The 26,322-nt window shown below is 39.2% G+C and overlaps 1 protein-coding gene across 1 annotated transcript in view; it reads right to left on the bottom strand.

Annotated features, from left to right (window-relative positions):
- Positions 1 to 314: 314 nt before the first annotated feature.
- Positions 315 to 26,322, bottom strand: part of sobpa (sine oculis binding protein homolog (Drosophila) a) — a 31,037-nt gene continuing 5,029 nt past the window's right edge. Inside the window, exons 2-8 of the mRNA XM_055158331.1 lie at positions 23,681 to 23,798; positions 22,715 to 22,915; positions 18,418 to 18,569; positions 18,171 to 18,194; positions 7,891 to 7,992; positions 1,454 to 3,413; positions 315 to 1,012 (exon numbers count right to left, since the gene is read on the bottom strand). Of these exons, the coding sequence (XP_055014306.1) occupies positions 1,455 to 3,413; positions 7,891 to 7,992; positions 18,171 to 18,194; positions 18,418 to 18,569; positions 22,715 to 22,915; positions 23,681 to 23,798 (2,556 nt within the window). The 3' untranslated portion in view covers positions 315 to 1,012; position 1,454. The remainder of the gene's footprint in view (positions 1,013 to 1,453; positions 3,414 to 7,890; positions 7,993 to 18,170; positions 18,195 to 18,417; positions 18,570 to 22,714; positions 22,916 to 23,680; positions 23,799 to 26,322) is intronic.

The following is a 26,322-nucleotide window of genomic DNA, read 5'->3' as shown; positions in this document are numbered from 1 at the left end:
CTCAGAGGCTTGAGAGATGGGTGACAGTCAGGTCACTCTACAAAAAAGCTGCGCAGCGCATTACAGCAAAAACAACATTGGCTTAAATCATATTGGCAAATTATCTTGGCAGATAGAAACAGCAAATTAACTTTCCATTTAATTGTGCTTTTTTGCTGAGTTCTGGTTGAAGAGAGGAATTTAGTGAAAGTGTTCCTTTAAATTGCTAGCATTCAGACCCAAAACGCCAACATGACAGGAACATCAGTGCAAATGCATTATAGAGAAGATGAAGTCTGGCCCTGCGGTTGTAAGTGCCCGTCGCAGGTTGGCAGAGTTTTACAGTGCCACGGACTTCTTTCAGACGCACTCAGCCTTGAAATGTTCTTAAGCAGCAGGGCCCCTTATTATAGCCAGTGTGAAGCTTACTGCTTAAGCACACACTGCAGAGAGCATTTTGTGTGGATGTCAGGAATGATTATGACGACAGCTCCACTCTAGTCACTTATGTCTGTTACTTATGTTCACAAGTGGTAAGTGCCATAGAAAAAAAAAAATGTTGGAATTGTTATCAACCATTATTTGCTGGTGAACATTTTATCATTCTTGCCATACTCTAATGAAGTAACTAATAAAATATATTGCACATTCAGTTTTTTTTATGGATCTGGCAATTTGACATCATGTTTGCTGGTAACGAATGAGGGATCGTCTAAAAGGGAAGCAATACTAACATTGACATGAAATATACTTTAACATTGCTGCAAGCGGCAGTGTGGGCTGAGAGAGTAAATGTAAAAAGAGGTGAGTGAGCAGAGTCCTTTTGCAGATAATCATTATAGGAGGCCGATTATTTTAATATCCATACTGGGTTGGAGTGTAGAAAGTTGATTTGAAGTGCTGGTACCATAAGACTGATGGGTAAGATGAAATGAAGACTGTATTTGTGTTGGTGAACAGCCGAAGGGTCAAAGCTGAAGATCAAAGAATGATCAAGTGTCGTTGATGGCACTGCAGTCGTCAGAGCAACCATCTGTAAAACAAAGTATAACAAAAAATGAAAAGGATGACAACTTCCTATGGACCATCACAACAAGTGGGGTTTGGATAAGTCTGTAATGTTGAGTAATGTTCATCATTAGTTGTGTATTGTAGTGATGAGGCTGTGTTTTTTTCCATCAATAATTACTCTCATTGCAGGCACTTGTTGTCATCACCATTAATTGCTCTTGAGTGTGATTTGATTTAATTATCAAATGAACAAGACAGTGGCATTCCATTTGTATCTTGAACACCTTCACATAATTAAGTTTCTATCTTTACTCTGAAATATGTTAGCTGCAACACAATTTAATAAGAGTATTTAGGGATATTAGCTTCTACTAACACAAAGTATATGTACCACATTATTCTACATACATACATGCATGTCAAATACCAAAATACAGTTTTTCTTTGTTAAAACTGGTCTTACCTCATTTGTTTTGATTGCGGATTCGCAGGCACCTTCTCTTGAGTGGGGGCTCAAGCTCCGGGCTGCAGGAGCCAGATAGAGGAGCACTGATGGAGCAGGAGAGGAAGGCCGTTTTGTCCGTGCCACTCTTTGGCACAGGCTGGATGACTACGCAGCCCCCAGTGGACAGCAGAGGCAGTGCGTACGCGTGCTCCCCCTCCTCCAAATTAGAGTCTGGGTCCACTTTACTCTCTTTTAAGTTTGAGTCCTCAGCTGGTCCTGTCCTCTTGCCCGGGTCCCACCCTGCCACGGAGCAGTTGTTCTCCTTTAGTGCATCCCGTTCCAGCTCTCCGTTGGCTGGTGCTGAATGACCCTCTGAGGTGGCAGGTGGCAGAACGGGATGCCACCCTGTCCCATTGACTATCACATTACAGAGTGCAGCAGGACCGCTTTGAGCCTGCGCTGGAGTGTGGAGCTGACTCCGGGTTGCTTGTGGACTAAGGTTAGAAATATAAGAGTTCTGCTGGCTCACTGGTGGATTAGAGTTGTGGTGGGGGCTGTTGTTTGTGGAGGGAGGAGTGGAGGATTCCAGTGTGTGCGTTTCAAAGCCTCCCTCATTTCTTTTAGCTTTACGTTCCCGCTCTGAGGCGCCCCCTTGTGCCCAGTCTTTTGCCTCTTTACACTGTCCCTCTGCACGTGGAGACCTTGACTCTGCTTCCACTTTGACCTGAACCTCTCCCACTGCACCACTGTTAGTAACATGTTGCTTCTGGCCCACAGTTAGATCAATCACTCCCTCCATTAATTTGGAGCTGCCAGTCATACACGAGGTCCCTGAACTGTCCTCAGTCTTCACAAATAAGTCACCTTTAGATGTCCTGGTCCTCTCTGAAGAGGTACATCCAGGAGACATGTGCTCCACCCCAGACAGGTCTTCTCTGTCCCCTCCATTGGCCCCCACAGTGGGGCCACCTGAAGAGGACGTCTCGCTGGACCTTGGGCTGGGTTGGACATGTCCACTGCTTTCAGGTTGGTCCCTTGGGCTCTTGGGGTTCATAGGGATGGGTATAGGGATAGGGATGGGAACAGGAAGAGGAACTATGACCGGGTATGGAACTAGAAGGGTGGGTGGGGGCACCAGAGGGGCCAAAGATGGCATACCAAAGTTCATCATGGGGGGCAGGGGTATTGGACCATTGTGCATCATGTTGACAGGAGGAAATGGGGGTAGACCACTCATCGGAATGCCCGGATGAGGGGGCATCATACCAGGGTTGGGGTTTGAACCGGGGTGTACATGAGGGGACAATAGTGGTCGGTGCATGGGACTAGACGGTGGGCCTAGGGTCCTGGGGGGAGGAGGGGGTCCAATACCAGGGATGGACAGAGGGCTGTTGGGTCCACCAGGATGAGAGGGGCGCAAGAATGGGGGCCGCATCTGCTGCATCATCTGATGCTCCATAAAAAGAGGCAATGGCATGGGGCCCCGGGGGGTCATGACCATAGGGGGGCTGCCAGAAGGCATCCCCACAGGTGGATGCAGAGAAGGGACAGGTGGTGGAGCAAGGGTGGGGCTCTCGTGTGGTCTGGGTGTGGGGATCTTTGCAGAGGAGGAGGATGGAGAACAGACTGCACTGTTGTCTGAAGGAGAGGTGACAGAGGAGGTGGTAGTGCCCAGGACAGAGGAGCTGGACGGGCCCCCGGGTGATGGAGCCTTCCTCCTCAGGTCAGCCAGAGGTGAGCCCCAGGACTCTGGGGTGAGGAGCTGCATCCCTCCCCCACAGTCGGCTTTACTGTCCCCCGCTGAAGGGTGTCCTGGGTTACACAGTCCCCCGGGCAGCGCTGCCTGGGTCTCCTTGTAGAAAATGTCCATCTTGTATTGGTTGAGACATTTGGCACTGCAAAACTGCAGCCTCCGCTCCCCGGCTCCAAAGTCCAGATACTCCTTTGTGTGTCGAATGTGTTTGCACCAGTCACACACCTGCAACACACAACATTGCATCAGCGCCGTCACACTGCCTCCTATAGGCTCATTTAGGAATTACACCACAGAAAGTTCTACCCTTACACCATCTGGACAGCTCCATTATGAAGGGACATTTCCTCAAAGCTGTAAATAAATGTCTGTGAATTCGTCTAAATCTTTTTTTAATGATATTTTTTCATCTCTTTTTCGATAAGGGAACTAAATTTATATTTAAAGTAGTTAGTAAAGGTTATAATAATCACAACAAAATAATCACTTCATACCAAATACTAAGAGAAAGGGTCCTCTTTGCCTCAAAACTTAGGTAAAAGTTTGCTCAAATTAATCTATTTGTGGCCACTTTGCAATAATATACTTGCTGACTGAACCCTCAATCTCAGTATGCTACATGGAGGAGTTGTGTAAAACATTCTCCCATTGAGAAGTTGTCCCTCCTCTCTGCAGCGGTATTTCATCAACATTAAACAGCTTTTCAGCACAAAAAGAGAAGATTTTTCTTGAGGAAGTAAATGAATGTGACCCTGGTGCAGCAGATAGCAGTGGGCGAACCCTGAACACGGCGTTGGCTCGTCAGGCCACACGCGGCTCCCTCGCTCAGCGCAGGAGGAGTGGCAGGCCCTCGCTGCACATAATTAAGGCATTAATCAGTTGTCAGACCCCTCAACGACATCCATCCATCACAGGGACCCTTGAGCCCCCCCGCTGAATCTTAATAAGTTCAGGGATGCAACCATAAGGTGGAGACAACATTTTTGCACACTGTGTACTTGGCTTATTTGGTCCAAAGCTGATGTAGACTTATATTTTTTTTTATATAACGAGGTATCTAAAATGGTGACTACTGTACTGACAAGACAAGATGCTGTGAATGCTTTACTATTACTATTCTTGTTATGACTGGATTCTGTAATAGTTGGATGTGGATAACATTTTCATAATAACAGTAGCCATAGGTCAAGAATGAAATGGTGTGTAATTAGCCTGAGCTGGAGGGAGGGCATCTGATATAATTGTTCAAATAATTAAAATGTGGGCCCTTGAATTGCAGTTAAAATCTTGGGAGAAAAAAGTTAAATGAAATGGAATATGGAAATGATTCCTGGAATCTTCAAGCTGAGAGAAGTGAGAAGAGTCAAGTCAGTCCACAAGGTTTCAGAAATAGATAAAGTGATTACTTACTAATTATCAAGATTTCTTAGAGTGTGGTACAAATAATTTTTTAGTTTTTTTTTTGGTAAAACTGTCGCTTTTCACAGTTAATTAAAGAAAATACTGCTCTACTTTTCCTAATTGAGCTACATGTGAAAGCAAACTTCTTTAAGCCCCATTTTGCTCTCTAATTGAGTTTTGGTAAAAGGCCCTAAAATTGGTCAAATGATTAAAGGTGAATATTGAATTATTGCAATCAAATTCCATTTTGTGAATTTGATCAAAAGAATGTTCTAATGTTGGCACGTTGTCAGATCAAGGCTGAACCATGGAGACCCACACAGACCCTGCTGGTGCTTAGATGTATCTTTTCAATTGCAGTAAGCCCTGGCTAACTCAATGAGCAGTGACAGAGTAAAAGTCAAAAGATGCTCTTGGAAGTTGAGTTGAATTACGACAGACCCTGGATATTTTCAATAATAAATGTGTTGAATTTTCTCAACTGGGAAAGACAGATGGAGGGCACTTAACGACTTTGTTTCTGAGTGAAATTTGACTGCATTTTGCACTAATGGAGTTGTGCATTCTCTCACACTTTGCTCCTGACTGTAGCACTCACAGATGTTTGCAGTTCGCTGTAATTATGGTCATTTATTCTCATCGTCGTCACTGTGCCGACAGTGGTGGTGTAGTGTAATGTTTGTTTTACAGCAATTAGAAAGCTTCCAAACAAGTGCAGTCACCTCAGGACATGGTGCTATCTTGTTTTAAAGATGCCTCTTAAAAGTATAATATCAGGAAAATCCACTTTTCTTGCCCCAAAATGATCAGTATCAATACTTATAGTGAATTCATAAAGTTTGTCATATTATCAGCCATCACCTACCGGTTTGGACTGGTTTGGGACTGGCACATAGAATAGTAGATATTGACTCTTTAAAAATCTCTTTAAAATCCATGCCTTCCCAAATTCCCTTGGATGAGGAAGGATTAAAAAGTAGATATGCTTTTATATTGAAAACATTGTCTAAACACTAAAATGAGAACACTGGAAATTAAAAGACACATTTTTTTCAGTGAAGGATGCTATATTTCACTGACAAGAGTTGAAGCTTTGTTCTTAATATTTTGCCTGGTAAAGTAAAAGAAATTAAAATTAAAAGGCAATAGCTGTAACTCCACAAACTCTACAATACTAAGCATTTTGTAGCCCTGTGCTGTATGTACTGTATTTCTGTATATGTCTGTGTCATTAAACACATTGTCAGTGGTTGTAAAGGAGTGTGTGATGAATGATATTGATAATGAATGGTAAAGAGATGAGATTTTAACAGTTGATAGAGTTTGAGCTGGTGCAGGCTGTTGGCAAATGAGAGGCTTAAGCAGAGAGAGAGCAGGAGGGAGCAGGCCTGTGTATCCCTCTGTTCAGGTCGATATATGAGTCTTTTGACACTTCTCAGATTGCTGCCATAAAAACACAAGGATTAAAGCAATGAAAACTGAACCAGGTGCTTCAACTGAGCAGGCACTTTAGGTTTGACTCCCAACAATCTGCAAAAAGTCTTAAACAAACAGTGCAATGCTAAATAGTGTTGTAGTGCTAAATCTGTAATCCTCATCTAATGACAAATCAATTATATATATAATACAATACAAAATGTTTCTTATGGTTATTGGCTATGTGATATTATATCATAATATGGTCAATTAACTCTCCAACTGAAAAGAAGTTTATGAAATTGAATATTTTTGTTACACAGTATTTACATTTTACATTTTGTGGAAGTATGGCATAAAAGTTTAACTTCTCTACAAATACACTTAAATCACCAGAACCAACATTATACTGCAAAAAGAATATCTATAAGAGTTACTTGAATTTGAAATCAGGATATTAATCCTACTTTGGAGTATATGACTTTTGACTAGTTGAAATTTATTTAGTTGCCAGTGTACTATAGTTACTCCATTGACATATTTACTTTCTTGCTTCAGATGAAACTAGTTGCATATTGTACATCTCACACACAATTAAATGTAGCCGAGTCAAAAACACTTTAATATTCTGAATTCAAGTCCATTTAACTACCTCTAGAGGATTTTTGTAGTGTAAACACTGGATGAGGCCCTAGATCTGAAGTTCACCTTATCTGCGTGCGCCATTGCAGTCAGTCAGGCTGATGTGACACTAAAGGCCGTTCTCACAGAGCAGGTGAATGTCAAGAGCACTGTATTTCAGCTCTCACAGACGAGGATAACTGTTCTGTATAGGCCGAGATGAAGGTGTTCTGCTGGAGTGGACCGGAGGGAGACATCATATAGCTTACATCTGTTATTTAAGGCTCACAGCTTACTTTAGTTTGGTCCTGCAACCTCTTATATTTCCTGATGTCTGATATAAACAAACAAAGTGGTTTTCTTTCAGCATACAAATGATAGAAAGATGGAGTTTCTTTTTCATTTTTCAAATACTTAAAACATATTTAACAGTGTACAGTTCAAAAGTGAATAGTAACAGTAGTAGAAATATAGATAGTAGATAAATAGTATAGAAGTGATAGAAGAAACAGTAGGTAGTAGCAGAAGTTGTATGAATGGTAACAGGTTAGTTTATGACCACTAAGTGTAAATTGGTATATGGGTTATTCGGCTCTTGGTCAATAGTTATAACGTCTACCAGTATTAAATAAATTATTGTTCAAATACGTATTTCATTAACCTCTCTATGCCTTTAACTAGTAGTTAAGCAGTAATATATGATCCCTAATCTATAGTATTGCTGCACTAACTAACTGTAGGCCTGTGGCTGCAGTTTAGGCCTTAGGCCTGCAGTTTTTTTGTTTTAGTTTTTTTTCTGTGACACTAACCTTCAAAGTGTGTATTGTGTTTTCAGTGTCACTAAGATTCATGTTAAGTAAAGATTGGACATATAGATAAACAATTGTCTGTGCAAGTAGACATTGTGTAACCAGTTAAAATAGAAAATTAAACATTTTGTGAATATTACTTGTATCATGTACATTTACTGAAAAAAGTGTTACTGGTAAATTATTTAATGTGGGAAATGTAAACAGAAGATGAATGTATTAAAAATACAAGGCAAAACAAATGTTATGTAGAAAAGAAAAAAGCCTGACTAGACAAGATGATGCTTTTTGTGTGATCAATTTCTGTCATCTACTTTTTGTGATGCCCAATTACGAACCCAGTAATCTCGCTGCCAGACGTCATAAAGGAAAAGAGAAAGACATGAGAATGAAAACATAAAAGCATTAAGATGAGCAAAAGGCATTCAGCTTGAAGTTAGTGATTTGGTCCTTACAAGCACATCGCTGTTTGTCTTGAAGACTAGCCTGGGCGTGTCCTGAGCAAAGCTGTGATGCTGGGGGACTTTCCCACCGAGGCCGTCCTCCTCTCGCGAGGCCTGGGAGAGGGAGAAATAATGGCGCCTTTTTACGGATGGACAAAAATAAACAGAGGCAAAACTTAAGAAACAACACTGATGAACACAATGATGACAGCAAAATGGGTGAATAAAGCATCAACAAAATCATGGTGTGAGGGAGGAGTGTGTGCATGCTGGATCTTTGGTGCACATTCACACTTTGCTATGGATTTTTGTGTTTAACATTGACCCTTTAAGTCTTTTTGATTCATAAATTAAAAAGTATTGTGTCATATGGAAAAAGAAGAAGAAGTAAGCTTAAAGTTCTAGTTCCAAAAGTGGGGGTGGGTTGTGCGACCGTTTCAAGATTATGTCAAATAAGACCATCATCTATTTTAAAAAACTAAACAAAAAAAAACATTAAACTTGATTTAACTTGTATCAGTTTCATTCTATGGTAAGGGTAGCAAGTTAGTTTGGGGGTCCCAGCCTGAACAGTTTGGGAACCCCTTGTTCTAGACCCTATCAACTACAGTCCCTGACAAAAGTCTTGTCGCTTATCCATTTTGTAGAAACAAAAGCTTATAACCTGACTTTAAATTAATCGACTGGTTTTAGAAATGTCTCATATGAAAGCTAAAACCCTCCCAAATTATGTTCAATATACTAAAATAAATTTGCTTCACTGAAGAAAGATCGATCATTTAATGAACACAGAAAGGTCAGATTTTGGCAAGACAAAAGTTTTGTCATCTTGTCATATGATGCACCCAATCCTAGATTACAGCCTCACCTGTGATCAGTTACTGATCAATCAATTAGTGGGTGTGTATAAAAAGAACCCCAGCACACCAGACCTTCACATCAACTGCAACTTGACCTCTGACAACATGCCTAAGATCCACCCTGAGACCAAAGCGTTAATTATCAAGAGGCTGAAGACCAGATCCACTGCTGAGGTGGCTGACACCTTCAATGTGTCTCAGCGTCAAGTACAAAGAATAAGAAAAAGATCTGAAATGACTGGAGATGTTTTTGACAAGCCCAGGTCCGGCAGACCCCACAAGACAACTGCTCGGGAGGACCGTTTGTTGATTCGAAAATCCACGGCTAGCCCCTTTTCCACTGCAGCAGAGCTCCACCAGGCCTGGTCACCTCAAGTCCCTGTGTCAACCAGAACAGTTTGTAGAATTCTATCTCGAAATGGCCTCCGTGGTCGAATCAGTGCACAGAAACCAGCACTAAACAAAAGGCAATTAAAAAACCGTGTGGCATTTGCAAGGCCCACAGCCTGCTAAAAGGATGGACACTGGAAAAGTGGCAGAAGGTGGATTTCTCAGATGAATCCTCAGTTGAATTACATCACAGCCGCCGCAAATATTGCAGGAGACCTACTGGAGCCACATGGATCCAAGATTCACCCAGAAAACAGTTAAGTTTGGTGGCGGCAAAAAAAATGGTCTGGGGTTACATCCAGTATGGGGGTGTGCGAGACATTTGCAGGGTGGAAGGCAATATCAATAGCCTAAAATATCAAGAAGTATTAGCTACCTCTTACATTCCCAACCATAAAAGGGGTCAAATTTTGCAGCAGGATGGTGCTCCATCGCATACTTCTATCTCTACATCAAAGTTTCTCAAGGTGAAGAAAATCAAGGTGCTCCAGGACTGACCAGCCCAGTCACCAGACATGAACATCATTGAGCATGTCTGGGGTAGAATGAAAGAGGAAGCATGGAAGGCAAAACCAAAGAATCTTGATGAACTCTGGGAGGCATGTAAGACGCTTTCTTTGCTATTCCTGATGACTTCATCAACAAATTGTATGAATCATTGTCGAACCGCATGGATGCGTCCTTCAAGCTCATGGAAGTCATACAAGATATTAAATATGGATCTCACAGCACCACTACTTAATTCACTGACGTTATGCAACATATTTTTGTATTTGAAGTAAATTATTTGTTCAATTTTCTGTAGGCGACAAAACTTTTGTCTTGCCAAAATCTGACCTGTGTTCATTAAATGATCAATCTTTCTTCAGTGAAGCAAATTTATTTTAGTATATTGAGCATAATTTGGGAGGGTTTTAGCTTTCATATGAGACATTTCTAAAACCAATCAATTAATTTAAAGTCAGGTTATAAGCTTTTGTTTCTACAAAATGGATAAGCGACAAGACTTTTGTCAGGGACTGTAGTTATCTTGTTATTCCCAATATCACCAGCAGTGGTCCCCAGTGAGTTTCCCTCATGTGCCTCCTGTTAAGTCTACACATGCCTGCACATTTAATGATCGTGTGTTAGAATAAGCAAATTTTAGCAACATGACTCATTACAGACCAAGGAATGGGATCCCAAACTAAGTAATTGAGCTATGAATTACTGAGAGAATAAGGAGTGGCTGAGTGAAAGCAAATACTGGACAGGTAAGATACTTGTTGCTTTATATTAATAACACTGAATTGTGCAAGTCTATTAAAACTGAAGAGATAACACAAATTCAGTTTTACTAAAAGAAAAGGATCTCTAGCCATTCAATATGCCTCCTCTTAGCATGATGTTTTTCTGGCTTAATGTCAAATGTAATCATCAAATGCACTTGTATCCTATATAATAAAATCTCCAGTGTGTTGTAATTATGTTACCATTTTACAGCTTTGGAGCAAAGCCACATGCTGCCTGCCTATCACAAGTTACACAAAAATGCACACGACTATAAAGTGTCTTTAGTCAGTCTAAAATGTATGTCTTAACCATAGGACAGAAGCTCATGGTAGAGGCGCAAGTCTACCCTTAAAAACACTCAAGTCATTAAAAGTAAGATGCATAAATAGTTATTTGTACTGAGAAAGGGTACCAAGGTCAATAATAGTTTAGAACTCCTAGCCTAAATACAAAAAAAAAAACAAAAGTTATTTGATACACCCAAACTACAAAATTTGTAAACAGTTGTTCTTGTGTTACTTTAGGAGAAGAAACATTGAAACAGAAAGTGATATTATTCCACACAAATTATACATTTTAGTAAGTTTTAAGTTTTTACTTTGTCATAACTATAGAGCATCGCGTTTCGGGGTCATGGTTAGAAGATGGACGACTGACAACAACTAAACTGTAGACTGTCACATTCCTGCACCTGTAGTTGTATCTGGCCAGGCACTTGAGGACACCCTCCCTCACCCACATGAACTACACCGCGGTGCTATTATTCTGTTTCCAGTTTGTGCCCTGACCCTCTGGCCCGCAGCCAGCTCATTTACATACTGCACTAATGAGCTGTTGGCACTGTGAAAAAGGCAGACGCAGGGAGCCACACGGATGAAGGAAGCAGATTAAAATAGAAAGATGTTTCTGTAGATACAGTAACGCTTTGGGAGATTATGGCTAAATATAGCATTCAAAGTCAGTCATCATTTTGTTTTGTATGCCTATTGTCCTATTGTGTGTTTTGGTCTAGCTCCTGCGTCATCTCTCTGCAGTAGTTCCTTGTGTGAGTGTGAAAGCATTACACCGGAGCAGTGTCCCCTCTGGCGACACCACTGTCCTCAGGGGACCAGCTGCCACCGCGCCTCATCCATCTGGGCACACACACATGTCCAGGTGTGCCCGCCTGTCACCTGCCAAAAGAGCTGCCTTTCCCAAAGAGAGACACTCCAGGCTTGAGCTTTTCAGATCCAAAAACAAACACCACAATCCTGAAAGGAAGGTGCCATCTTGGAGCTGGCAAAATCACAGAACTGGAGTTTCAGCCTCACAAAGAGACCAGAAACTTACTGTGCAGAGGAGGTTTGCTCTCTTTTTATTATGGGATTTTTCGACAATGCAAATTTGTGCTTTAAAATAATGTTTTTGTCTGTTTAATTTCGACAAAAATTATAGACATAGATATAAATATAGAGACAATATTAAATGATTACCATTATTAAAATGCCAAGATCAAATCTCAAACAATAATGATTCACAAGCAACAATGGCTGTCTTTGAGAGGAATTTAAATCTTACAAATGAACACACACATCCCATTATCTAACAGGTCAGCAGAGTTTCACTGTTGTGAAATGTGATAATTGCTAAAAAAAAAAAAATGGACAGATAGTTTATGTCTAAGTTTTGATTTAAGACGAAGACAATAAATGCTTGCCACAGCATACAGATTCTTAAATCAGTTATGTTCTACTAGTTGTGTCATTTAGGTAACCAAATACCAAATACTTAGGCATATTTGTTATCATCATATATTATAAAATGTTTTTTCTATAACTATTATTTGGCTCCTTACTAACTCTTGGGTCATAGAAGAGAATGGATAGTCTAACAAAAATAGATATTGTCAAGATTTTGTCATAGCCAAAATTAATTTTTATTTTCAGAGAAACTGAAGCTGATTTATTCAAACTCTGTGGTAAAATCCAGCACTTGAATTGTGTGCTGCTGGTGAACATTCAAAATGATGGAAAAGCACTGTCATAACAATGCATTAGAAACACCGCATTTGAATAGCGCCGTTGTCTACTTTATCACTGCTACAAGTTTAGAATATGCCACACAAATCCAGGTAAGTTGGTGTACAAGACTTTTACAATAGCATCACCTAGTTAGTGTAAGTTACTTTGGTCTTTATTTGAGCTGAATGGCTGGCAGCTACGAGATAATCACCTTCCTCTGTGTGCCCTCAAGCTGTGTCAGGCAGGCCTCAAGGCTCCCTCACGCCGGGACGCCTTCGATCGCAAAACGCACACACAACTTTTGACTTTCTCTTTCCCTCACACACACACACGCACGCACGCACACACTCTGATTCTCAAATTCTGGGCATGCATGAATCTTCCTTGGCAGTTGATGGAGATGCAAAAGTAAATTGCAAAGTGCCAGGGAGTGTTCTGGAGAAATATGTGTGAGTGTGTGTGTTTTTGACATTTCTGGGGCTGACATGAAGCGGCACTCTGCCCCCTCGCGCCTGGGGGCTGCTCCCGGGGAAAGACACTGATGGAGGTCTGGGGGTCTCCGGGGGGGAAATTTCATGGTGTGAACAAAAAGCTTTGCACCGCGACCTGTAAAACATAAGCTGCAGTCTGCTTAACGTGCTCACTGCCTTTGGTGAATATTTTGGAGGAGGAAGCTACATTTGCAAGAGTGTACTGATGAGTGGTTCACACACTGTGGTGCAGAAATCATTGGCAGTACATACACTTCAGTATTCATAAGTTTTACAGCCTTCATTTCTAATCAATATTTTGTAGAATATATTATTGTAATTCATTAATGTAGTTTCTGTCCTGCTTTGGTCTACTCTGCTTCTTTGCTTATTGTGGGTGGTTGATGATGTCCTTGAGCAAGACACTCTGTCTCCTAGTCAAATGTAATTCTTATTTTATAATATTAAATGCTCATGAACGTGCTTGTCTCCATGGAAATATCTTTGTCTTGAATATTCCACAGTATGGCATTGAACATATCTATCTTGCTTTTATTCAGTTACAGTTGTTTTTATGCCAGTACAACATGCATTTTACTGTATGCAGGTTTTCCTTTCCATAGATCTGACCTGTACCTCAGCTAGCGTCATCTGCTTGTGTACACAGAGATATAAAAGTTTAATTCCACAGGATCATCCATGCAAAATAATAACATCTTGATAGAGACAAGCAGGTGGTGGATAGCCAGGCTGGCGTCACCTAGTGCCTCCGCTCAATTTCATTTCTCTCCAGCGACTACGTCAGGAATCGGAATACACTAGACGGTTCACAAAAACCCCGGAAGTGCAAGTCCGGGCACCAGCCAATCAGTGAAGAACGATACATTCTGTGATGTCAATGATTCCTGAGATCGAGGATTTAAAGCTGGAACAAAGAGAATGTTTGTTGAATTTTATCAAGGGGAAAGATGTTTTTGCCCTTCTTCCTACGGGATTTGGCACATTACATACGTCACAACCAAATAGCAATGATTGGTTAAATTTAAAAAAGTACCCATTTACTGTCGAGTGAACGAATCCTAATGCTGCGAGGCCAGATAGTTTCTACGAAGTGAAACCGGCTGATGACTCAGGCTAGGTGGTGGGTCCTCTGCCAGAAAAAATGTATTCTTCTTTAATAATGCATTAAATAAACTTGGTGACTGGAGCTGGGATTGAACCATAAAACTTCTCGATATGGGGTGACCACTGTATCACCTGAGCCACTGTTGAACACTTTAGCCCATTACGCCATGCAACCCATACTATTCAAGGTTGTAGTTATGGTTAAGTGTACACAAATCCCAGCTGTAGACATCTCATTATTGGTCACATTGCAGCAACAACAGTCTGTATTTCATCACATCTCCTCCTTGGGCTCTGTATTTATTTTGATTCCTGCGTGTATCTTTTCAATCCTAGCCTTAGTGCTTTTGGACAGGTTATGTCTCCACGCACATCCGTCTAACCTGTACCATTCTGCTGCCACGCTTCACATTTACGCAATTCATCACCCTTAATTGCCTAAGTTCTTCTTGGCACAGTGTCCTCTGCGTGTTTATCTGTGTATGTGTGGGTGTGGGATAGACAGTGGAGCAGCTTCTAAATACCTGAACTCCAAAGCCAAATTACATTAATCCATGAAAAACACTCAGACTTTGCCACCGTTTTGCTATCTCTCCACACAAGCTGTCTCTTACCAAAGTGGAAAATTAGGTTGCAAGTTGTCAAGAATTTACCCACAAACTAATGGATATAAAACTAATAGCTAGACAAATTAATTTCAGTATACAGCAATGTATAACAGCTATAATCTTTTTCATATGAAGTCCAGCTACATGGCACAACTGAAAGACATTATTTCAACATTATTCTGTGATGGAAATAACATTACATTATGTACAGACTTTTGCTCAAGGAGATGGATAATTGCCAGGATTAATACAGTATTTTGTTTCTGGTGGAGTTTAAAATGAGGTGTGTTAATACATAAATGTTCTAGTGTATGTGTTTTTTTGTTTTGTTTCTGTTTTTTTCCAATTTGGACATTTTAGTATTGTGACAACACTATAGATAAGTAGCAAGTAGTGGATCTGAACGTCTTGAAATCAATAGTGCACAGTACAGTGAGGTGACAGACAGGATAAGTGAGAAAGCAGCAGCCCTCTCCATACAATAATCCACAAAGGCTTAAGGCATTCAGTAAACAGGCAATAAGCGATTAGCCCCAGTTAAGCTATCCGTCATCTTCCACTCTATCTGCTGCAACAGAGCTATGCAGAGATATGAAAAAAAGAGTCACCCAAGGAGGGGATCAGGTTTCTCGCATGAGGCAGCTGAAGATATTTCATGCAACATAACGCCAAAGCCCACCCCCAATACTTCTGTAACCCTCTGCCCCCTACCCCGCCATGTTTATACCCTTTGCTCTATGCAAAACACACGCCACTTTTTTTTTTCTATTGGGATAAAGGGAGGCTGCAGGCCATGTTGTTGTGGCCAAGCTTGTGGGTGCATGAGAAAGGAAACATGTGGGTATCACTTACACAAATGGCCTGCATGAATGTGCGCGAGCCAGACAAAATACAGAATCTGAGCTGTGTCCTGTGTTACCGAGGTTATGCATTGTGCTGACGGATGGAGAGCATGTCTGCCATGTAAGGGGGGAGGACTGTGACAGGAGGATGTTAAGGCTGTAGAAAGACTGTATAAATATACAAATATATACTGTATATTTGTGTGTATCTTATGCTGTCAACTACAGAGCTCAAAGCAAATTTAGTACAATTTGGTTTGTTTAGAAATGTTCCAGGTCACATTACTACAGTTCAGCCTGTCACGATTTTAAAGTGATATACTGTACCGCTGAAGCAAATATAGACAATAAACGATAATATAGAAACCAAACCATAATGCAGAATTATCCCTCCAAAAATTAAATGTGCAATGTTGTTGAGCTGCAATAAATAAACAGCAAATTGTACAGTAATCTATTTATAATATTTGTTCATAATTCAACTCTCTACAACTGTCTAATCATATTGCTGAAGAGAATATCAAAAAAATTCCCATGACAGTACAGCGAAGAAAACACACGATAAATATTGACCCCCAAAAAGTATTATTCATTGGTCAAATATTGAACAATAAGTAAAAATAGTAATTTTTGTGACAGGCCTAACTATAGTATTTATTCAATCTGAAGACTAATATAAATCTCAGGTATATTTGTTCAGTTGTTTCACATTTTTACTTAAACATAAAGCAAATATTTTAGACATTTAGGGTTTCTGTCTTGAAGGTGCACTGTAAAAAGTTTCAAATGGACGTACCTGTCTCTCTATGGAGAATGTTATAGCTTTGCCTGAAATGTTTGTAGAGAAGCAAGATGTAATTTTGAGCCATAAAAACACCCATAATGAAATAAATGTTTAGATAAGTAACGCTATACTGTGGAACATGTACAAAAACAGGTGGGGTACCCTACATAAGAACAGAACACTGCATCTTTAAGACAGCACTTCAGTTAGTTGAGATTTACTAGTTATTAAAATACCTTAGTTAACTTCAATAATATAAGTTAACTTTTCAAAACCGTTTATCACTTACGCGTCCCTTGCTCAGTGGATTCTTGCAACAGCGCAATGATGTGTAATGCTTATGACTGCAGTTCTGATTGGCAAATATTTTACAAAGTTTATAGCACATGAGTAGATTTATGCGGGGATAATATTTCAGTCAATATAAGTCATCTATTCAAGGCACGCCACTCAAAACGCACACACTATTATTTATTTATGTTTAAACATTTATCTGTCATCACTATGGCCAAGAGATACCGTAAACACGCTAGTATGAGTTGTATATTATAGAGGGGAGCGCCAAAAGAAAGTAGTCCATTACAGAAATTGGGAAAAGTTTATGGAGTAGGCAATGCATGGTATGGTCTTGCAATGCTATTAAGATTTGAAATTAAAAACTAAATTGTAGTGATTTAAGATGGTTGAATATAAAGTGGGCTGTTTAATTAAGTGTAATTTCAAACTATACAGGAATTGAAGAAGCATGCTGATTACTAATCTGCACTTGAACTAACACATTATAATTAAGTAATTATAGGTTCTTCATGGTAGACAGTTTAGTAATAATGGTCACATTAAAAACAGACCTAGAATCACAATGGGGTTAGAGGTAATAAAACATGTACATTTCTAATAGATTTTCCTTAAAGGGACAGTTCAGAATTTTGGACATAGGACTTCATGTGAGTGTTGGAGACATGTGGAGATACTTTTTAAAATATTCCATCCAGTCCTTGTATTTGTAGAGGTCACTTGTGCTAGGCTAGTGCATGTCAATGGCCATAGTTAGCCTGCCACTAAAAACAGCCTTGTCCACTCCACAAAACACCCGAAGCAAATCTATTATTACACCAGACTGTCCATGTAAATATCTGTGTTGATAGAATAATGTCTGAAATAAAACTAACCTTGCATCGCATGAATTGTTGCATGTTGAAGAACTATTTTCTCATATATCAGTCTGCCACTGCCAAGCTTTCTATCAGGAAGTACAACTCCCTGCTGCTGCTCAGACATAAATCCTTCAAATGCAAATGCTACAGTCTGGTGTAATAATAGATTTGCTTCGGGGGTTTCGTGGAGTGGGTACGATTTTTAGTGACAGGATAACTATGGCCATTGACATGCACTAGCCTAGCACTAGCGACCTCTGTAAATACAAGGACTGGATGGAATATTTAAAAAAGTGTATCCACACTCCTCCCACACTCTGGCTCACTAGGAAACGAGGTCTTATGTCCAAAATTCCTAACTGTACCTTTAACCTTTTGCGTCAGCTTCAAACCTGGATGAATGGGGAGGATTGTTCATATCTTGTAACTAGTATTTTGATAACATGCCTCTGTTTGAGTTGTCTCTGTTGTGAATTTCTTCATTTATCCTGGCTTGAGACTGATGCAATGAGTAGACTGGAATGTTTTGATTCAACAGTTTTCAATAATGAATCTAGAATGAGGACAACATACACAGCCTGACAGTATACGCAATTGTGTTTTCATGCTTTGAAATAAGTGCCCAGAAATAAATAAAAAAAAACATACATTTTGATATGAAAAAGAAGAGTCTCTAAGTGCACCCTGTCTTTCCGTCTAGTCCTTTGTGCGTAAAATGTGATTATGTATTGAATGAAAAGCTGACTCCAGGACAGACAAGCAGGACAGTAAAACACAGCATACTCACAATGTAATTCCTTATATATCCCAGCTTCGGTACAAGAGAGAGAAAGAATTGTTTAACTGCAGTCATCTGACAAAAATGACAATTTAATAACAAGTGCGGCAAGTGTGTTTTTGTGGCTCGATCCCTATTCAATTTACAAGTGTTTTGGAGTGAGGATTTATAGTAATTATAACCAGGGGACTGTCACTTTATTTGCATTGTGATGTTGAAGTGTCTTATTCATTAAAAGCGTTTGTCTTTTTCTTACCTTGTTCCTTTTGAAATAAGCGCGGCGGCAGGCGGCGAAGCACTTCTCGCTACAGAAGTTCTTCAGCTCGCTGCCCATGCTGAGGGAGTAGCGCTTGACTCCGACCTTCTGGCACCAGGCGCACATGATTTGGACATTAGAGGCATCTTCGTCTAAAATAATGAAATAAAAGGTATGAAAATTTGAGTTATGATTTAGTTCTGCCCTGTCTTTCATCTCCGGACACAGGTTTGCACCTCAATACAAGGATTAATCATTAGGCATTCAGCTATTTAGATTTGAATGTGCAAGTCTATTCACCAAAATTACATATGAGGTGCTTTTTTTACACTGCAGAAAATCACTGGAATTTTTAATTAACACTGATGTCTTCTATAATAACCAAATGTGACCTTGTGGTTCAAACGTGGTTAACTTTTATTGTCTGATTGGGAGCACAAAACATGTAAGAATGGCATCTGTTAAATTAGCGGTTAAGGTATGCAAGCTCCACATGAATGCAACAAATGGGTGAATTAAGCAGGGGTCAGATGACATGAACTTTGCTAATTCACTTTGGGCTGCACGGCTGGTGAATTGTATTTTGTAAGATGTGCATTGGCCTGACTCTAAACTTAATATAATGACATAATGTACTGCACAAGCTTTTGTGTGTGAAGACAGAAAACTGAAACTTTAATCATAAAAGTAACAAATCTGTAATAATGTTTATGTGTTATTTGGATTGAGGGAGATGTTTTAATGCTGTTTGATTTTGTAGTTCCTTTACAGAAGACCTTTACAGGGGACTTTGTTAAGGGTTGCATATGAAGCAGCAAATATACAAATTCAATATGCAATCCAACTATAAAAGATAATGTGCTATGGCATTTCTAAAGAGGGAAAATGCAAAAATGACATAGAAATAAAAATATAAGTATAGGAATACATACTATAGCTCATATCAAATATTTATTAGAGCTGGCCCACCGGGTGTCGCTCCAGTATGGCTCATGCACCACTACTACTACTACTACTACTACTAATACTACTACTTTGATGAACTTGTATCTAAGAAGAGATGCCAAGTATTTGTATCTGGTTTGGATCCATGTGCATCAGAGTAAATCACAGCCTCGCAAACTGAGCTTGGATGAATGTTTTATTTATGATTTTTGACTGTTCATAGTTGAAAGATTGGATTTTCATTGGAATTGTGAAGCAAAAAACCAAACAAACAAAAAAACATTTAAAATGAGTTCAAAAGCTACAGATAGGCTATAGAGACATTATTTATTTAAAATGTTGTTATTATTTTATATTATGCTTGTTCTGGATTAAATGTTTAAGCAAAACTATTATTAAACATTTATTTTAATAAGAAAAGGTTTAACATTACGTATCTCAAAAAAAGAGAAAACAAGCAGATGTTGTCAAAATGTTTTGTTTGGCCCACGATTTACTCCCAGTTTTTAATTTTGGCCCTCTGTGAATTTGAGTTTGACACCCCTGATAAGAATACATATATCTTAAACTATGTTATTAATTGATTAATTATTAAATGATTTATTAATCATAATTCTATCAAAATATGAAGGGCAATGTGTTTCAATCATTCCTCCTGATTGAATGATTTGGCATGGCAACAGTTCTCCATTATTATAGCAAAAATGTAATTCAAATCTAAATATTATGTCTTCAAATCAAAATATTATGTCTTCAAATCAAATCAAACCAAACCGGGAAAAAATAATTAGTTCAAAATGCATTAATAAATGATAATTACCTCACACTACAGTACACACAGAACATTAATGGTACAGTAACCCTGAACAACAATCACAGTCTCAAATAAATCATTTTGGTCAAATGCACAAACCAATGTAATCAATATGTTTTGCTTAACTCCACGTTGAATCTATGTAGCTGTTACGGTTGTGTGGTCGCCGCGGGCAGCAAATCATTTGAACAGACCCAGGGTGCCGCTGGAGTGTGTCCGCTGTGGTGAGCTGTGATGAGCTGTGGGCTTTTAGTGGTGTTGCAATAAGAGAGTTCCTCTGAGATTCCCTGCACTATCCCCCAATTATCACATTATGACTGCGCTGGTGTGAGGGCGAAACAGCTCACCTCCGCTTCAGACTCCGGCCTTGTTCAGATTAATGGATCCACAGAGCAATCCCATTTTAAGTAAGAACTAACTCGCAATTAAGGGAATAACTCTCTGGAGTCCTAAAATCCACATTATAAAGTATGCATTCATATTTTATGCTGCTCTCCCGTTGTTCCACTAGTCCACTGTCTTTCTATCCAAATTATTACTGACTAGAAATACTTTAAATAGGGACACTAAACCGCTTCCAATGAATTATGAATTATGATGCTTCAAGCAAGGTTGCTAACTGTAAACCACCTCTGACGCACTACAGGAAATAAAAATAGATACGGGCCTTAAATGTTAACAAGTTTTACAATTAATGATGCGCTATGAAACTGTTAATTCTTTGACTGTACTGTACCACAACATAGGTCAAAACTAAGGCCTAGGTAGCTGAGTAAATGACAGCATTTACTCAATTGCAGGCACTTTTATGGCTGAAAAAGACTTAGTTTGGAGGAGTCACCTGCTTGTCTCCATGGAGATATAATACATGTGTTTTATGCCACTTTGTGGGACATTCTAGACAAAACAATAACAATGAAAATAGGAGGTTTTTGAGCCTTACATGATAAAATTTACATAGTGCTATACTTATGTCTGTTTCAGTCCAAAGTTTATGTATGATGACATTCGTTACAATTAACAAAGAGTAACTCATATGCATGTTTTAGATATGCATCATTTAGTCCATTTTTGGCTTCTTTCCACACCTGTCTTAAAAGTTGCATCTGCATATTGACAAAACCTCCGCTAATTATGCCACTGCCACACAAAATGCCCCTGTCCACCGTACCTGCACCTCACAGGCTTCTTTGGGGGTTTTCTGCACGGAGGCATGAATAATTGAGCTTATGTTCAATGGAGGAGGATGTCGGCTGGGTAGTGGTGGCGCGCGGTGCTGGGTTTGTGCCTGGTTAAAAGTGGGAGCGCACCATCTGTTTCCCCGCCTCACAAGGGCCAGGGGGACTGCTCTCTGGTGATGCCAAACCAGGGCGTACCAACCCCAGCGTGCACCGTGGCGAGGCATAATGAATCCAGAGCCTGGCCGAGAGAAGCCGACTTTTCCCTCAGAGAGTCGGAGAGGGAATATTGACACAGGGCAGGTGCAACTTAAACAAGGTGTACAGCAGGTTGCATGCTCATTAGTGGCCTATTTTGAGGAGATGTAGAGAGAGTTTCTCATAAACACAGGCTAAGAGGTTGTCTAAATAAGCAAGCAGGTCTTTAATTTGAGTAATCTTTGCAGGGAACAGCTGTTGATAGGGGAGTGGTGGAATGTAGCAAGATTCTTCCAAGTCTGGAGGACAGCACAGACTACTTCTAGTAGTAAAAGTAATAGTAATAGTAATATAAAAAAAAATATATATTTATTTTTTATATTATTTGAAACCATTATTTATGCAGTGTCAAAAGTTAAAGATGCACTACGTAACTTTCCATCTTTTAAGGTACACTTCAAATTAGCATTTGACCCATTCTTCAATTCTGCTGTGGAAACCTGGCAGGATCAGTGGGAGCCACAGTGGGAGCCAAAGTGCCATCCCCGCTGTGCATGTTTTGGAGAAAACCCACCCAGACACACTTATTAATATGACTATAAATATAAATATTAAAAAAATAAATAAAAATACACAGACACCGAGAGAAACATGCAAATGCTGCACAGAAAGGCCTGGGATTCAAACCCAGAACCTTTTTGCTGTGAAGTGAGAGTGCTTGCCACTCAGCCACAAAGCTGCTATAAAAACATATTGTGGGACATTCTAGGCAAAGTAATGACATTGCCATGGATGCAGGCAGATGATATAGACTATATAGAATAGTTACACAGTTCACTTTGACGTGTAGAGAAGTTATTTTTAAAAGAGATTGCTCCCGGTTTGATCAGAACAAAATTGAATTGATTGTTTTTGTATTATAATCTTGTATTGTATCCATTATAGTAATAACTAAGTTGATGCATTTCAAATCTCCACACCATCTGGTTTTGTGACAGAAGCATTTTTACATAAGGACCTGATGAGCTCAAAATGACCTTGATCTTTGTAAACATTCAAACTGTTGCAATACGTATAAAAAAGGTGATTGATAATTGTAAACATGTTTCTTTTAGTTGCATAAGCTGTGTGTTTGTCCCTAGAAATGCCAGAGGGGTCCTACCTGTGGGGGGCTTGATGAGTGGGGGAGGGACCATGGGCACGATGATGGGCAGGTGCTCCTTTGAGCCTGAGGAGGGCGCTGCACTGGAGGCCTCGGTGACTCCATTTCTGTTGGCGGGCTGAGAGTGTGAACTGTTGGCCCCATCCGGAGAGCATTCACCACCCCCCTCCGAGGAAGAGCCGAGTTTTGGCAATGAGTTTTCTGGATGGGAACAGAATTAGACCTAGATTTAGACAAACTTTTCTGATCCGCAAGGGAAATTATTTGGACACAGTAGCTCACACGTCATCACAATATAATGCAAGAGTAAAAATATAAATGTAATAATAAATGCATTGCAAACATAACAAGAGACTGTTGTCAAAATATTAATAAATATAGACAAATAATACATAATTATACAATTGCATATACTGTTGTATAATTATGCCTTAAAATAAATGAAAATCCTATGAGAAGCACAATAATACATAGCACCTTGAACAGATTTGAAGAAGTATGTTGTATGACATACCAAATTGACTTTATAGCATCATATCATCCACCTTTACACTTTAGGCTTGCATGTATGTACAGTAAAGGTGGGTGATGATGTAAAGTCAAATTGTTGTTTGTGAACCATTTGGAGAAAGTTATATGTTCATTTAGTGTTTTCTGTGTAAATTGTGCAGCTCTATGCTCAATCACTAACATTGGCTAGTTACCTTCTCTCACCTGCTGCTGTTACTGGTCAGCCTCTGTCACGCTCTGAGTGAGTGACAGACAGATTTAACCAATCACAGATAGGCAACCAAAAGTTACTAAGGATGTATTCACACTAGTCCTGGTTTGATCTTAATTTATTCTTTATGTAGACTTGGTTTGGTCCTCTTGTAGTTCTGAATTTTATCTTTGAATATTATCCACCCGTGATTTGTAGCATACTGATTATACTAGTATTTAAGCTCCGATGTAATATTATTGTACCTTTGAGTACAGAGATGTGTTGCGGTGTCTCGATGTCCAGCTGGTCTGAATCTCTCAGTTCCACTTTGTCATAGCCGTACCAGCCCAGCAGCTCATTCATGGTGTTCTCCGCAAAACTCTGCAACACACAATTATGTCATAGTTAGAGCCATAGCTTCAAGGAGACCCAGGTACTATAGGCACAAATTAAGATGTTTGAATACTAAAGATATGGAGCCCAGTTAACTGTTAACATTACAGCTACTTGTCAGTACAGCAGGTTAGCCTTATTGGCACAAATTTCTGTCCAAATGCTGCACATCCAGTTGAGATACTGGTCCTTAACACTTCTTAGCACAGGTTCTTCTCTGGCTATAATGAAGAGAGAAAGCCTATATCGTACGTGACAAGGACGTTACGCCAAATCAACTCAAGTTGATGTTATGTGATGTTGTTCCAATGCAATTACACTGTATCCATAGCAGCTGGATTATATATGGTACTGATGTAAGGGAAATAAACAGGTGGAAAAAACATTAAAGGTACTCTCCACAATATGGCAAAACTTATCTATTTGCATTAAGACATGACACCACCAAGTCATGTTAGGGTCACAGGTCAGATCTATAGAAAAGTGACCTGGCATTAAGATGACATGTTTTTTCAAAGAGATGATTTAGTAGTAAAAGACATCTGAATGAAGACTAGCAGGTAGCAAACTGTCCACCAGAAAAGTTACATACTGCACTTTTAAATATTTAGCAAAAAATGTATTCCCAAGCATGAATAAATTAACTATAATGACTATTGCACAGGTCTATCTTGGCACAGGGTTAACTTGGTTATTTGTGACCAGACTACTGTGGTAATGGAAACACATCATCTGTAATAGAAGATTGGTCATGGGTCACTTCACTTATAACAGTTTTCAAGCCTCAAAAATCGTCATCGTAACTGCAGTTTGATCCCAGCTCTAAATGTACCATGTGGACTGATTTAGCCTTAAGTAAACGTGCTTGTCAATTGACACACAACAACAGCTTGCAGAGTCATATTACCGGCTCACAAGGACAAACACTTTCCCTGTGCAGTTATGTACAGTAGACTGTTGCCGTGGAGATGACCCGCCTTGGCTTCCCATTGGTCGGTTTGTTTTGCATTGAGTTTGAAAGAAACACTTATTCATTTATTCCACATTTCAAAACAGCAGTCCCTCTCCATGACTTAAGGCACTGTTCTGTCAATATGTTGTGGCACATCTGACAACTTGTGCTGTGGCTTTAAATGCCGTGATTTTATTTGGTGTTTCTAATGCGTGGAAAGTTTAAAGTGGTGCTTGTTTATGCGTAAATGCAGTCAGAAATGCAAAAATGAGATACAAAAGAGCTCTTTGTCTTTAGAGAAAAACAAGATGAACTTGAAAACACAGATTAAGATCTTAATTTACAGAATTTATCAGAATTTGATAACATATAGTAACTGTTTTAACCCATAAAGGCAAATGTCACGTTTTGTTTTTGAATGATAATATAGTATGTGTTTCATAGCCTATCAGAAGTAAGATTATTAGAATTTAATGCACTTATCAGTATATAACAGGTCTAGCAATTAGCGAGTATTTCTAAGTATAGGTTTAAAATATTTAACACAACATTTAGTATTCATCTGTTAGGTATCTCTACTTAAGCAATACTCATTTTGATTCCGTACTTTCATTTTGACAAACTAAGAAAAAACACTTAACACTGAGATGTTACATATTATGGAGAAATAAAATGAAACATCCAGTGAATAGGAACACTGTGCCCGTACAGTACATTTAGCTTTAAAGGTCCACCCACATAAATTAAACTAATGTGTCTGTGGCAATAAAGGCTTAACACAACCACCCACTTAACACTAAACTGATGCACAATATCTCGTTGCACATCAGAGACTGTATTTGCTGCCCAGGATCCACAGAAGCATATTGTATCTTTCTATATCTGTGCATTTATCTAATGAAGTCTATAGGAAGGAAATTTCGATAGACTGCATAGGATATTCTCTCACACAATCCAAGTTCAAGTCCTGCTTCTATACAATGGCATGGAAAACAATTGTTACCAAGATATTAATCAATAAAACAAAGATTGAAAGTAAATGCTAATTTGAAGTATCAATACAAATGAAAAATCTCATAAATAAGACCAAATTAAACCTATATTAAATCAAGCTGATGAACACATGGAAAACGATTTAGAAATATTAAAAGAACTGCTACATTTTCTAAATGTCATGGTATCAAAATGAAAATCAAGTCTTCATGTTCATATTTACAACACTATATATTCTATATCTATAAACCTCTCTTTCTTTATAGTATATATGATATATTATATATAATTTATTATAACTATATCATCAATGTCTAAGACTTGGCAGCCTAGTAGACAGTTATTAGTGGCAGTATTTCTGATATTACTGTGTTGACTGAATGGCAAGATGCTGATAATGCAGTTATCATTGAAGAAAACAAAATAAGGTTTGCACTAGGGGTGAGCAATATGCCAAAAATGTATATTTCAGTATTCTTGGAGCCAGATCACAATTTCAATTTGATAATGATTCATGTAAACTCTAAAGTATTTTTATGTTGCCTCAAAGTTATTTTTCTCACACTT

This window comes from Boleophthalmus pectinirostris, unplaced genomic scaffold (genome assembly GCF_026225935.1).
Source record: "Boleophthalmus pectinirostris isolate CB_2022bp ecotype Guang Dong unplaced genomic scaffold, ASM2622593v1 HiC_scaffold_10, whole genome shotgun sequence".
NCBI lineage: Eukaryota > Metazoa > Chordata > Actinopteri > Gobiiformes > Gobiidae > Boleophthalmus > Boleophthalmus pectinirostris.
Note: the sequence above shows the minus strand (reverse complement) of the source record. Positions and strands in the feature narration are given on the sequence as shown.